Source organism: Nematocida minor, assembly GCF_024244105.1.
Source record: "Nematocida minor strain JUm1510 chromosome Unknown 7922, whole genome shotgun sequence".
In the NCBI taxonomy this organism is placed as follows: domain Eukaryota; kingdom Fungi; phylum Microsporidia; genus Nematocida; species Nematocida minor.
Window position 1 is genome coordinate 128,629 of NW_026250400.1, and position 13,169 is coordinate 141,797.

The 13,169-nt window shown below is 41.4% G+C and overlaps 9 protein-coding genes across 9 annotated transcripts; 1 reads left to right on the forward strand and 8 right to left on the reverse strand.

Moving 5' to 3' along the window:
* Positions 1 to 22: 22 nt before the first annotated feature.
* Positions 23 to 1,714, reverse strand: NEMIN01_0510 (uncharacterized protein; the record flags this gene model as incomplete). Its single annotated transcript, XM_051476452.1, has 1 exon — positions 23 to 1,714. The coding sequence occupies one exon, from the start codon at positions 1,712 to 1,714 to the stop codon at positions 23 to 25; it is 1,692 nt and encodes a 563-aa protein (XP_051332412.1).
* A 155-nt stretch (positions 1,715 to 1,869) lies between these two features.
* Positions 1,870 to 2,103, reverse strand: NEMIN01_0422 (uncharacterized protein; the record flags this gene model as incomplete). The annotated part of the gene is made up of 1 exon (XM_051476364.1): positions 1,870 to 2,103. The coding sequence occupies one exon, from the start codon at positions 2,101 to 2,103 to the stop codon at positions 1,870 to 1,872; it is 234 nt and encodes a 77-aa protein (XP_051332324.1).
* Positions 2,104 to 2,225: 122 nt separating this feature from the next.
* Positions 2,226 to 2,771, reverse strand: NEMIN01_0511 (uncharacterized protein; the record flags this gene model as incomplete). The annotated part of the gene is made up of 1 exon (XM_051476453.1): positions 2,226 to 2,771. One exon carries the CDS (start codon positions 2,769 to 2,771, stop codon positions 2,226 to 2,228), a length of 546 nt encoding a protein of 181 aa, XP_051332413.1.
* Positions 2,772 to 2,916: 145 nt separating this feature from the next.
* NEMIN01_0512 (exocyst complex component 3) lies at positions 2,917 to 4,812 on the reverse strand (the record flags this gene model as incomplete). The annotated part of the gene is made up of 1 exon (XM_051476454.1): positions 2,917 to 4,812. The coding sequence occupies one exon, from the start codon at positions 4,810 to 4,812 to the stop codon at positions 2,917 to 2,919; it is 1,896 nt and encodes a 631-aa protein (XP_051332414.1).
* A 381-nt stretch (positions 4,813 to 5,193) lies between these two features.
* On the reverse strand, positions 5,194 to 8,088 carry NEMIN01_0513 (inositol-hexakisphosphate/diphosphoinositol-pentakisphosphate 1-kinase; the record flags this gene model as incomplete). The annotated part of the gene is made up of 1 exon (XM_051476455.1): positions 5,194 to 8,088. The coding sequence occupies one exon, from the start codon at positions 8,086 to 8,088 to the stop codon at positions 5,194 to 5,196; it is 2,895 nt and encodes a 964-aa protein (XP_051332415.1).
* Positions 8,089 to 8,105: 17 nt separating this feature from the next.
* Positions 8,106 to 9,110, forward strand: NEMIN01_0514 (serine/threonine-protein phosphatase 2A activator; the record flags this gene model as incomplete). The annotated part of the gene is made up of 1 exon (XM_051476456.1): positions 8,106 to 9,110. One exon carries the CDS (start codon positions 8,106 to 8,108, stop codon positions 9,108 to 9,110), a length of 1,005 nt encoding a protein of 334 aa, XP_051332416.1.
* Positions 9,111 to 9,162: 52 nt separating this feature from the next.
* On the reverse strand, positions 9,163 to 9,327 carry NEMIN01_0423 (uncharacterized protein; the record flags this gene model as incomplete). Its single annotated transcript, XM_051476365.1, has 1 exon — positions 9,163 to 9,327. One exon carries the CDS (start codon positions 9,325 to 9,327, stop codon positions 9,163 to 9,165), a length of 165 nt encoding a protein of 54 aa, XP_051332325.1.
* A 231-nt stretch (positions 9,328 to 9,558) lies between these two features.
* NEMIN01_0515 (activating signal cointegrator complex subunit 3) lies at positions 9,559 to 12,165 on the reverse strand (the record flags this gene model as incomplete). The annotated part of the gene is made up of 1 exon (XM_051476457.1): positions 9,559 to 12,165. The coding sequence occupies one exon, from the start codon at positions 12,163 to 12,165 to the stop codon at positions 9,559 to 9,561; it is 2,607 nt and encodes an 868-aa protein (XP_051332417.1).
* Positions 12,166 to 12,604: 439 nt separating this feature from the next.
* NEMIN01_0516 (uncharacterized protein) lies at positions 12,605 to 13,159 on the reverse strand (the record flags this gene model as incomplete). The annotated part of the gene is made up of 1 exon (XM_051476458.1): positions 12,605 to 13,159. The coding sequence occupies one exon, from the start codon at positions 13,157 to 13,159 to the stop codon at positions 12,605 to 12,607; it is 555 nt and encodes a 184-aa protein (XP_051332418.1).
* Positions 13,160 to 13,169: the final 10 nt, after the last annotated feature.

Sequence of the window (13,169 nt, forward strand, 5' to 3'; positions counted from 1 at the left end):
AAATTCGTTAAAAATAAACCATTTATTCTGTTGATTTGTCCAGCCAATAGAGAAACTCATCTCTCTGCTCTTTAGAGTCAAAGCCTAGATCATCGCTCTTATCACTAACCATGTTAATTCTATAGGGGTGTTTTCCCTTTACATCTGATGCATTGAACGATGTAAAATACTCATCTACGTCAAACTCTCCTCTTCTTTTAGAATTTACATTTCTGTAGTATTTCATAATTCCCTCGTTCGAGAGAGTAAAGTGTCTTTTTGTCCACAGAAACTGGAGGAAGTATTTCTTCTTGTAGACATCAGCTTCGTACAGTATTTTGTTGTTTTTTCTGTCCGACATGAGCTCAGAAGACTGCGAGCATTCAGGCTTGGTCTCGTACTTTCTACTGCCGCCACTTCCACCAGAAGCAGAGCCATCTGATTTAGAATTTGCGCCATCGACATTTGCCCTATCCGCAGCATTATGAGAATCACCGAGGGCAGCAGCCCCAGCAGCACCCAGTCCAGCGGCTCCAAGCGCGCCTACCCCAGCAGCCCCAGCCACTCCCAGTGCTTCTGCTTCATTTCTGTTCAATGGAGCCACATCTTCGGTTATTTTTTTTTCGTTTATTTCTTGTGTTCTGACTTGTCCTTTTTCAGTGTCTTTGATCTCTTCTTTCACTGAGTTTTCCTGCATTGTCTTTGTGTTACTTCCAGGAACTGAATTAATGTTCTTACTCTCTGAGCTACTCACACCTTTCGAGCCGCCCAAACCCTCTGAAACAGCTAGACCCCCTAAAGCAGCTACGCCCGCTGAAGCAGCTAGTCCCTCTGAAGCAGTTGGACCCTTAGAACTATTTGAGTCTTTTGGTTTATCTAAATCCTTAGATTCAGGTATTCCTTTTGAGTCAGTTGTCTTTTTCTCCAGATCTTTTTTTGTTTTATCTTCTGCAGATAAAGAAGCAGTCTTTTCGCTTTCATCTTTTATTCCTTCTGTTTTTTTATCTTCTTTGTTCTTGTGCTGTTTGTGCTCTATTACTGAGCTGTCTTCCTTTGGCTTGTGGTGTGGCTCGTCTGTTTTTCCAGCATTCGTGTCTACGCGAATGGGTTTGTCTTGTTTCTTCAGGACATCTGTGTGCTTCGTCGACTCTATGTGGTCTCCTATGCTAGAGCCCAGCCCTCCTGCTACGTTGAATGATTTCACTGGCTTATTTATCCTTCCTGAGTTGATGTCTGTGGTTGCTGTTTTGTTCTCAATTCCTCCCTTCAGTGAGCTCACAGCTGCATGGTCAGCTGCATCGGATCCTTTGTTTATCAGGCCCATAGAGCTGCTTCCGGAAGGCTCTTCCTTGCTTTCGTTTGCTTTTACTATCTTTTTCTCCTCTCCTGATGCACTGAGCCCTCCTACTACGCCTGAAGTTTTTCTGTGCATTTCTATCCCATCTGAGCTCTTCAGCTTGTCTCTTAGGCTGGACTTTGAAGACTTTTGTTTTTCGTGTGCTGCACTATCTGCTGCACTCGTTTTATTAGAGCTGTCTGCACTGCCTCCTGGATTGTTCTGCGCTTTTTCTTCTGGCTGCGCTGAGGGAAGAGCTTTGTTTGCGTCTTCCTTGGGATCCAGTGTGCCATTTGCAGAGGATTCGCTGCTGCTCGGCTGGTTTGTCTTTTTTTCAGGATTCGGCGAGTTCTTGCTTTTGTTCTGTGAGTGCTTCGCTATCTCGGAAAATCTATCCATAATTCCCATTCTCTCACAAGTGTTTGCACTCTTTTATATCTGCAGCAAAATAATTGGACAGACAGGAAGATGCCTTAGTGGAGGAAATATGCGCACTCCATTGGACACTTGCAATAAAAACAAAAGAAAACTTGCCTGAATAAAATACCTATTTATTACTCTTTTCTAAGATAGCTCATTGGTATCTTGAATATAACTGTTCTCGTAGAGAATGGCTCATTGTATGTGATGTACTCATACGAGGTGGAACTCTTTCCTGGATACCCGTCTTTTTTGTACGGCTCTGATTCCAGTGTTTCTCCACTGTATTTCAAAGTTCCCGACATTCTGGACTCCTGGTAGTACACATCGTTAAATCCTTCTAGGTTTCCTATGTTTCTTTCTTCCATCCACACACAGTGCAAACAGTATATATACACACAGTATCCATGCCAAATAAACACGCTGCACACACTCCTACCACAAGCTATACCAGCAGATACATAAATATACCGCATTGGGAGAAAGGTGTCTATCTGTCTTCCCACGCGTTGCTTCTAGAAAGCAAAGTGTCTAAGATCTTCCCGGCCATGGTTCTTCTGATTGGCTTTTTTGTTCCGCTGATGGTAATCACCTCGTCATTGGCTGTTAGACTCAAAAAGATGGAGAACGGAACAGACCACACAATCACAAAGAAGTAGAAGAATATCTCAATGAGGCCGCATCTGTTTTTGAGCATGGACGTAAGGAAGAGCATGTGATTAATAAAGGCCATCACCACTGCGCTGATGAACCCAGCGCCTGAAGTTTCAATATTTGGGTAGTCTTCCAGCAGATTGTAAAACATCATCTGGGAGAGACAGGAGAACCCCAATAGCAAAAATGAAAATCCTCTGAACAGCAAAAAGATGTGCATTATCCACACAAAATATGTTAAAAATCTGATCTTCTCCTTTGCTCTATTAGGGTACTCTTCTATGTAGTGGATGGCCTTATACAGGAAGGCAATGAACCCAATCGACAGCCCAACTATTCCAAAGCCTATCAAGAATGTCTTCAATAGAACAACAAGAAACATGTAAGCCTAAAACTAAAAAATAAATATAAATAATTAAAAAAAGAAAACATTCCTGCAGAAAAAAGAGGATGGCTGCAGAGTCTTTTTATTATCTGCTGATTCAGCATATGCTAAAATAGTATAGTAAAATTTTATTATTGTATATTTATATTCTGTTCATCACTTCCTTGCTGAACTCTCTGTTTCCGCCGGGCATCTTTCTGAGGACTCTCGAGAGTCTTTCTTTTGTTTCGTGCGGGCATTCTTTCAGGTACATTTTCACTTCTGATACGCACAGGCTCACATTATCCGAGGACGTGATCGATATGAAGTAGTCCATTGGCTTGAGCATCTCTTTCAGCACACTTTTTGCCAAATACTTGCTGAAAAATTCTCTGTACTTCTTCCTGTCTGTTGCCAGAATGGAAAAATGATCTTTTGTGAATATCGATCTTTTTTTGCACAGCTTGTCGAAGTACATCTGCACGGTTCTCTCTAAAAGAGAAGAAACAAAAAAGGTAAAAGAGTAGTCTATCATGCTCTCTTGGTAGTCTGCCAGATAGTCGCTGTACGTAGAGATAATACTCTGTGTGACGGGCTCTTCTATCCACTTCTCGGTGAAAATGTTATCCACAGCCGGCTCTATAACAGAAGAAATGTTCCTGGCGAGGGCATCATTCGCAGAGACCATGCATTCGTAGAACACTTCGCTAATCAGCTGCATGTTTTTGTCGCTGTAGAAGGATAAAGAGTGCAGACAGTCCATGAACTTGAGCCCGCTGTTTGATAGGGCAATGCAGTACTCTTCAAATCCGTTGTGCGCTTTATCTTTCAGCACAGCATCTAGCTCCTCGATTATTGTGTCCGTTAGGGTTTTCTTAAAATTTTTAACGCAGCTCAGAATGTGCAGAGACACTTTTCTGAATATCTCGGGATGCGTGTAGATGGGCTCCAGCTGCTGCCTTATTATGTGCAGCAGATCCATGAATCCAATGCTTATAAACTTATTCTCGCTGTCCAAGTCAGGAGCCTTTTTTCTTTCTTTAAACCTCTTGCTCTCCATGTGTGCCAGGTTGCTTATCCACTCGCTTAGCTTGTCTTCTGCTGCTTTGACGTACTTATCCACCAGATCTTTTTCTCTTCCCGAGAACAGCACAGGGCCCAGGACTCTTTTTGGCTTTTCCATTTCCTCCATCTGCGCGTAGTACTTTTTGCTCCACAGGAGAATTCCTATGGCTTCATTTGGGTCGAACGTGTTGCTATTTTTGTCTAAGTTTTCGTATAGCAGTCTGTGGTACTGAATGCAGGAGAACGAAAAGATTTTGTAGTTGGAAGGAATGTCCAAATCATCTGTCTCCTTCAGGAGCACGAGGTCCTCTAAAATGAAGGACAGCGCATCGGTCTTTATCATTTTATTGTGCTCAGGCGCAAAGTGTTCGTTAAACCGTCTTTCTATCGACCCCAGAAACACTTCAAATATTCTGCTTCTGTCTAGGTTGCACGTAATCAGGCTGTTGTCACAGACTCCGCTGAAGAGCTCTTTCCTTCCGTTCATGTTTTTAATGTGGCCTCCCTCATTGATCGAGACTTTTGCTATTTTCATGTAAGAAATAACGCCGTCTTTCTTGATGATTTCAGGGAGTGAGTCTATCAGAGTAAGCACAAGTATTTCGAAGTGGCTTTCTAGCACAGATATTTTCTCAGTAATTTCAGGCGTTGAGTTTCGCAGGCCTATCATCTCTTTAATTTCTTTGTAAATCGACAGAAGGCTGCCAGTGGAGACGCTTTCCGTGCTGGCCTTTATTTCATCTAGGAGCCTGCTGTACTTTGCGCCAAAGTGCTTTACCTTCGAGAGCAGCTTGCGCGTGTACTCCATGTTTATGTGGGCTGTGGACGAAGACCGCACAAGACTGTCATTTTTTATCCTGGAAAGCGATGAAATGCTCAGCGAAATCGTGCTCACAGATGTCTTGGCAGTGTCCACGTTCTTTTTTATGCTGTTTATCGACTCCTGGAAGAACTGGGTTTCTCTTATTAGAGCATGCAGTGTGTCTCTCTCCATTAAAAATCCAAATAATTTCCTATTTATTTACCACACAAACAATCGACTAGTTCCAGCACAAACAGTGCACTGTCTTGCACAGGCCTGGAGCAATGGACAAGATAGCGAGTGCAGTAGTGTTCTATGCATTCTATGCACTGCTTTTTATCTCTAGAAGATAGGACAAATTGCCATATAAGGAATGATGTTCTAATGTAGGAAGAAGATGAAAAGTGTGCCAACTAGGAGTGTTTAAGATTCTGTCTCTCTGCAAACGATAATACTCTGTAGACCAAATCTCTGCAAATTACAGTTATTCTCATGCAACTAGAGCTGAATTGAATTTAAAATTTAAAAGGGGGAGTTATTTATTGCGGATAGACGGGAAACAATGCATTATTTTTATTTTGTGTAGTCTTTGAAGAATGCTGACTTTCTTATAACAGCAAGTATCTTTTTTCTGTCTGCTCTGAGAATTTGTTCGGGCGATGTCTCTGTTTTTCTATTGATTTTGTTGTTTATGTGGATTCCATGGCTGTACTTCACGAGAATATACTCCACTCCCTTGCAGCTCAGGTGCATCAGGGTTATGGAGCTAAGGAATCCTATGCTGTGCATAATCTCCTCTATTTTTACCTTTAACGGCTTGTTTATGTAGACTGCATCCTCGATGCTTAGGATGTACTTCAGAAGAACCAGAACAGTAAACTTTTTTGTGATGTATATAGTGTCAAGCTGCGATGCTATTCTCTCGTGCATATAGCTCACGATGTCGAGAGTCTTGTTCTCATTGAAGAAAGTGTCTATTCTTTTTTTGTACAAATAGCTCGCATGGGTGTTAAAAAGAAGGAATACGTCCTCAATGTTTTTGAAATATTTAAACACGGGGGATGGCGCTGTTCTGTACTGGCTTGAGAGAATATCGTAGTCAATAAAATCAAGAAGCAGAGGAATAACGGTTTTTGTGTTTTTTGGGGTGAGCAAAGGATACTCGTTAAAGACAAAACACCACCTTTTCAGAAAGTGTATTTCTTTGCACTCGCAGTCTAAACTGCAGCAGGAGCAGGAGTCGCTAACGGAGGATCCTTCTGGCTTCTTTTTTGACTGCACCTTCACTGTCAGTTTGTTCCTGTACAGAGAAGATATCTCCACTTCGCTTCCGTCTATGCAGGAGTGGTGCAGTCCTGCGGATGGAGCTGTTATTGGCTCAATGGTTAGCTTGTTGGAGGACTCCCTGTAAAGCATTTCTTCCTTTAGCATTGCATACGCACTGGCCAGTCGAGCACAGAGTTTATCTGAAATTTCTTCTGATGTTCTGGATGTGCTGAAGTATTTCTCCTTTATTTGGCCCTGCACTCTTCCTGTCCATTGGAATACGGTTTTAAATATTTCTGCAGTGTTTTGTGTTCTGTCTTCAGGGTTTGCGATTATTCTTATTTTTCTTTCTGTTTTTCTTTCGGAAATGGGCTTTGTGGGAGAGTACAGAGTGCCTGTGCTGAACGAGTCGCCTTCTACCGTCGAGATAAAGGACTCATACTCCATGGCCTCGTACTCTATCTCTTTCTTAGAGAGCTCTGTCAGCAGTCCGCCCCATTTCAAGATGAGTCTTGCGATGTTCCCTTCCGATGTGATTTTAACACGCACATCGGTGTTTCCCTGCGTGATCTCTTTGAGAGACTCAAGGGCTAGAAGATTTTCACTTGTTCTGAATGCTGGATTGTTTTTATTTTCCTTTTCCAGTAGCCTTTCTATTTCTTTAACCCGTGATGTGTCTCTGCCTGCCACATGCGAATCATTTCCCACGTACTCTAGCAGATACTCAGAGACAAATATCAGTCTTTTCTTCAGCTTTGGTGTTCTTCTTGCATGCCTGTACACCGCATGCACTCCCTTTATCTCAATCGCATTTTTGCTGCTGTTTACTAAAGACAATGCATCATCTGCTGATTCTACCGTTTTATTCTGTTTTTCCTCTGAGCTGTTTTCTAGACGTAGTACTTCTTCTTTTTTCAGCTCTTTAGAGGCATCTTCACTTATTATCTCTACTATTCTACTGTACAGTTTTACATCTTCTCTTCTGGATGAATCTCCTAGAACAGCTCTTTTTCTGAGGACCTCTTTTTTTATTTTCTTATCTAGGAATTTCAGGTAGGTTTGTGTGTAGTATTTTGGATTGGACTTCACGAACGACCATCCGTTCACATCCACGACAATGAATCTGCCATCAGATGTCCTGAGGATGTCCATCCCGCAGATAAACTGTCCAAGGGCTCTGCTTATATTCACAACTGCGCTTATCTCTTCTTCCGTTAGCTCTATCTCTTTTCTCTCCTCTTTTCCCGACTTTGTTCTGATGACTATTCCATCTTTCACGGGAGACTTTCTTGTTTCTGCGTACACTTTTTTCCCAAGCACGTACACTTTTATGTCCAGGTAGTCTTTCATTTCCAAATACTTCTCGTAGATGTAGCTGCCGTCTTCTCTGTACGAAACCCCCTGTGTGTTCTTGTCAAAGTTGCTGCTCTTTGATCCTATCTTCCGAAACAGTCTGCACACTCCGCCCTCTCTGTTCTTGCAGTCGTTGCTGTAGTATATATTTATGTTGTGGTCTTCGCTGTATGCTGGCTTTTCTACGTACGGTTTCTTCATCTTTTTGTCGTCAATGCACAGCACGCCGTCCTTGCAGTATCTTGTGCGCGATGGCTTGAGGAGCTCGTCTCTCATAATGTTGAAAGAAATTAGCTCTTTTTTTACAATTCGGTCGATTTCTGTTTCAGCTCCATTTTCATTTTTCATTTCCTCCTGTCTTTCTTCAACCTTTGTTTTTGTTTTACCTCTTGTGTCATTCTCTGCTTCTGGCTTTTGTGCTTCTTCTGCTTCTACAGCGCGTGCTGTGCTAGCCCGTGGCTTGTACTCTGACAGTGTGTCTTTTGCTCTTCCATTGTATATGATTCTGAATGCTGTGGGCACTTCTATTTTATCCAGGATCGCCATGACTGCGCGTCTATCTAGGAGGAGAAACTGTGCGTCTATCCTGTTTATTTCCACAGGACAATGCATCTCTGCATACTTTTTTATCTTCATGAAGTCTATGCCCTCCGAGAAAAACGAAAGAATGACATCCACATGGGGCCATGCGTCAACCGGTGTCTCTTCTCTGTACGCGTCTTCAAAATAGTACACGCTGTAGCCTTTGCTCTTCAAATATCTCCCCAGCTGCTTCATTGGCTCTGTGTGCAGTTTTCTGTTGGGTATAAATACGCCCAAGTGCACTTGCTCTATGTACGGTATAAGCATCTCAATTTTATTTCCAAATGGGTGAAATAATATATGGAGTAGATCCAGAGCACAGAGATGTTGCAAAGTTCAAGTCGTCAATAGCGTACAAGAAGATACTGCACTATATCACAGATATAGACAAGAGAATACAGAAGAAAGAAATACTGGGAGACGGAGAAAGACGGTACGATCTCGCAGAGAGCAGAAGAAGAGAGCACAGGAGAAAAGATGGAGAAGAAAGTGAAGTGCCCTCGCAGGACGACACACGAGAGAGTGAGGGGAATGTGTTTCTGAGTAAAATAGAAGAGATCATCGAAGAGGTGCCCTTGGAGGAGGGAAATCAGAGATATGGAAACAAAGGATTCATAAACTTTGTGGAAAGGCTGTCGATAGAGGGAGAGAGGATCATGAAAGAGTCATTCCCCGGGATAACAGATAAAGACCTTTCAATACTCCAAAACTATCTCGACGAGTCATTTGGGAACAGATCGAGGATAGACTACGGCACAGGCCACGAGCTCAACTTTTTCTGTTTTTTGATAATTTTGATGATGAGAAAATTGCTCGCTGAAGATGCGGTGTTGCTCGTATTGGAGCACTATTTCAGCATAGTCAGGCTGCTTATCCTCAAATACAAGCTGGAGCCAGCGGGGAGCCACGGGATGGGAGGGCTAGATGACTACCAGCTGCTTCCATTTCTATTTGGATCATCGCAGTTCTGCTGCAGGGAAGGCTTTGTGTTTAGCGATTTATTCACTGAGGAAGAGAGAGGCCTGTGCTACTCAAAGGCGCTTCGGTTTATACACATTGATAAAAGCTTTCCTCCGAGTAAATACTCGTATAAAGAAAGAATAGAAAAGTACAACACAATAGAAATAACAGAAGAACCATTCTCCCATCACTCAGTGACAATATACTCACTAAGAACTGTGCCATTCATGAAAATTAACAGGGGAATGATAAAAATGTACGATGGCGTAGTGTTATCCACGCACGCAGTCATTCAGCACTTTATATCAAGTGAGTATCTACCAATATAGCCAATAAATAACAAATTGTTTTATTTTTATGGGGTGTTCGCAACTTTCTAAGCTATGTGTCTATTCTGTACTTTTTAAGATATTCAAGAGTGCCCAGGGAGAGATTCTCTTCTTTCTGGATGGGGGCGGTGTTTAGGATTCTTCTGGCCTTGTCTAATACACTCGACAGCTTATTGTACTCATCAGATGAAATGTAATTGCACTCTTCTTCCTTCATTGAGCCAAGTGAGCAGAACAATTCAGTGAAATAAAAATAAACAGAAGACAAAACCACACAGAAACATTTTTAAGAAGATGGCTTGCTATAAAAAGAATAAAAGGTGAAATTCATAAGATAGTAAGAAAGCTGATGCAACGTAGAATGAACAATCCAAAACATAAGTTATGAGAGAACACCACGAGAATGATTAATAGCACAGTAAGTAGAATAAAAGCTAGAGAAGTATTTCTACAGTTCTATATACTGCACAATTGGCTCTGTGAATGTGTGCATTGTGTCTATTTGCAGTTTGTAGGGCGTTCTTGTGCTATTTTTAGGTATAGTGTAGTAGTAGACCTCTTTTTTAGTGACTTCTGTGTGAATGTTTGTGTATTCTGTTGCTGCTGAAAGGGTGAAGAATATTTCGCACTTCTGAGGATTGGCTACTCTTATAGTGTTTTTATCTATTTCTATTTTTACATCTAGCTGCCCTCTTTTTTTCATATACCTCCACTCTCTTTCTTCTATGCTCTTTGCCAGGTCGAGAAGAGAGTGTATAGATCGGTTGAGGAATACTCTGCCTACCGTAAAACATGCCCAGATTATTCTTTCTATGCTTGTTATTGTATTTGTGTATATTGAGTAGAGAGATCTATCTATTTCTGCTCTGTCTATGTGTGCTTGCACGAGGACAGATACTACTTCCTTAGTTTCTGACTCATTTTCTATTATTTTTCTTATATTTCCATCTTTTGACCTAATTGGGTATTTTAACGTACTTTTAAGCTTAGATAAGGCGTTTGCATAGTCTGCATTGCGCTCTTCAGAGTGTGTGTTTACAATGCTCTTGTAGTCTTCAGCTGTGCTTACTATCAGGAGCATGTCTCCTCCATCCAAGTCCAGTTCTTTATTTTTTATTTCTCTAAATATTCTGTTCATCCTATACACTGTCTTCGGGTCTAGATAGTACTTAAATGCAGCTGATCCTAGCAGAGTAGGTTTTATCAGGTGGCAATCTGTAGGAAAAGATGGCTTTTCTTTATCTTCTTCTGATCTGGGGTGTAAAGATAGATCATTTATCTTTCTTTTCTTAGTTCGTATTATTTGTATATCCTCTTCTCTTTCTTCTGCAGCAGGACTCAGAGTGTCTAGTGATGGATCATGCACTAATCCATCTTTGTTCTTTTTTTTCGTTGTTTTTTCCAAGGCAATGGCTTCTATCTGCACTAGACCAGACAGTATTGAGTTTAGTAGCTGTTCTACATCCAAAAAGTATTTCTCTGTTTCTTTGTGTTTTATTCCTCTGCTGTATGCATATGTCTCTTTAATCCATTCAGCAAGTTTTTCTGCTGTGTTTTTTCCTGCATTTATTTCGTAGAGAATTCTTGTGGGCAGAGTGTGGGCTAGTTTGCTTTCTATGGGAAACTGAAAAGTGATCGCACGGCTGTACTCTTCTATTTTGTCCATGTCCGTTATAATGGTGACCGATCCCTTGCTGGACAGGCCCTTGCGCCCTGCTCTTCCGCTCATCTGCGATATTTCTGATAGAGAATAATTACTGTCGCTATCTAAATGGTTTGTCTTTGTTTTGTAGATTATGACATTATCAGCTGGCAAGTTGACGCCGCATGCCAGGGTGCTTGTGCAGCATATAGCTCGAATAGCGCCCTCTCTAAAGAGAGTCTCAACAGCAGACCGCACGTTCTTGCTCATTCCCGAGTGGTGCACTCCAATCCCTTGATAGAGCATCTCTATTTCGCTCTTTATGTCTCGAATAAACTCATTTCTATCTTCAGTCAATGCAGGAATAATGGAGGATAGATGGGGCAGTATGCTGTTTAGTTTGTCATCTTGGCTAATGGAAGAGTGAATGTTTTTTTGTGGTTGGTCTCCCATTTTTTCTGGGTTACCTGAGCTGCATCTTAGAAGGTGTGCTATTCTGTGGCACTCTTTCCTGCTGTTTATGAAAATAAGGGTGGGAGCGTGCTGTAGATGCTTATTCAGTATATCTACGCTTTTTTCGCTCTTTTTTACTCCGAGTATTTTGTACACCATGGGAATCTCTTTGCAGCTGTAGCTGAAGTAGTACGAGTGCTCATTTTTTGCGTTGATGAATGCAGCAACATCTCTGTAGTTAGGGATTGTAGCACTTATTCCCAGCATCCTTATGTTCTTTATGCCTTTACTGCGAATAATGACGCTTTCAAGGACTCCTCCCCTGGTTTCTCCGAGGATGTGTATCTCGTCTATTATTAAGAGAGTAGGGGCTATCCTTTTTTTCAAAGTAAGGATGTCATATCTCTCGGGCGTGGTCACAAGGACATTCATCTTATACTCCCACAGTTTGTGGTTATTTCTGTGTGTATCGGTTGTGTCTTGTTCTATTTTCAGAATATCATTCAATCTTTTTTTTAGCGTGCTTTCTGTCTGTTTGATTAGTGACTTTGTCGGAGCTAGATAGACAATAAAACTCTTTTCTTTGTATGCGAAGAATTCTTTGAGTATGGCAAGGATTGCTAGCTCTGTTTTTCCTGTGCCAGTGGGCGCTGCTACAAGCACATTCTCTCTCGTATTGTATATGCTGTCAAAGACAAGAGACTGTATCGTGTTGAATTGCTGGTATGGGAAATATTTTTTATCGTTCTGCAAGATTTCTGTTTTTATTTTCTCGTGCGAGACAGGTGTATATTCTATTTCTATGGACTTGTAATCTTCTGTTTCTTCAATCTTGCAGTCTTTAGGGAGCAAGATGCTCTTTAGCTTCCACTTCTTCTGTTCTATCGACTTCTGTGCTGCAATTAGGCTCTCAACTGTGATATCATCACTGCATTCATTTTTTTCTTTTTTATTAGCCATTTTACTCTATTCCCGCAGCCGAAATATAAAAATAAAAATGCACAAAAGAAGATGCCATGCTATCATTAGAGGATAAGCAGATTTAATGCTGTAGAAGAATGTAATTACGTTGTACACATAGCAGAAGGGCAACAGAAGACTTTCTAGATGATCGTTTATTCTAGCTGATTATTCGCATTTGTAGCACTTCTAAGTACGAACAGACTCAGCCTTTAACTAGAAGAAGAAAGACCATGAGATTGGATTCATTTATGAAGATATGCAGCATACCACATGGAATAAATGTAAATTGATCACTATATCATATATTTTATACGGATGTATCGAACTTGTACTCTTCTTGCCATATCTCACTATCGATCAGAGCGTGTGCCTCAAGAGCTACAGATCTAATATGAAGCAGAGAGGATGCATTGGGAGTGTGTTAGAGATGAAAGTGCTATGGCATGTTTCCGCTGAATATCTTTAGAATTACATCAAGTGTAACAAAGAATACAATGCCTTTGACAATTATATTCATGCTCCATGAGAAGAGATAAGAAAAAACATAGAAGAACTCGCAGAGAAAGAACCAGGCGAGATAGCACGCAAACAAGCACAGAGCTATCTTGAAGAGAGGATTGCCTCCTGCAATAAGCATCTCTCCTTCATATGCCCCTATGTAGCTAATGACACTTCTAAATAGGCCAGAGGCAGACGGGTCTCCTATGGAAGCAAGACTTGAGATATCCACGGGCTTGGCATCTCTTACTTTCTTCTTTTGGTTTCCGGTGTTCTCTTTGCCGCTGGGATGGCTGCTGTTTTGTGCAATGTTTTGATTTGCATGATCAGTTGCATCGATGCTCATTGAAGAAATAGTGCTTTTATCATCCAGCACGGCAGATCCATCGGAGTCAGAGTGTACTGCCACTGCCTCTTCAGAATCTGTGTCTGCGATAAGACGAGAACTCGCAGAGTCTGCAAATCTTCCGGATGAAGTATTTTCATGCGCCATTAAAAATTTT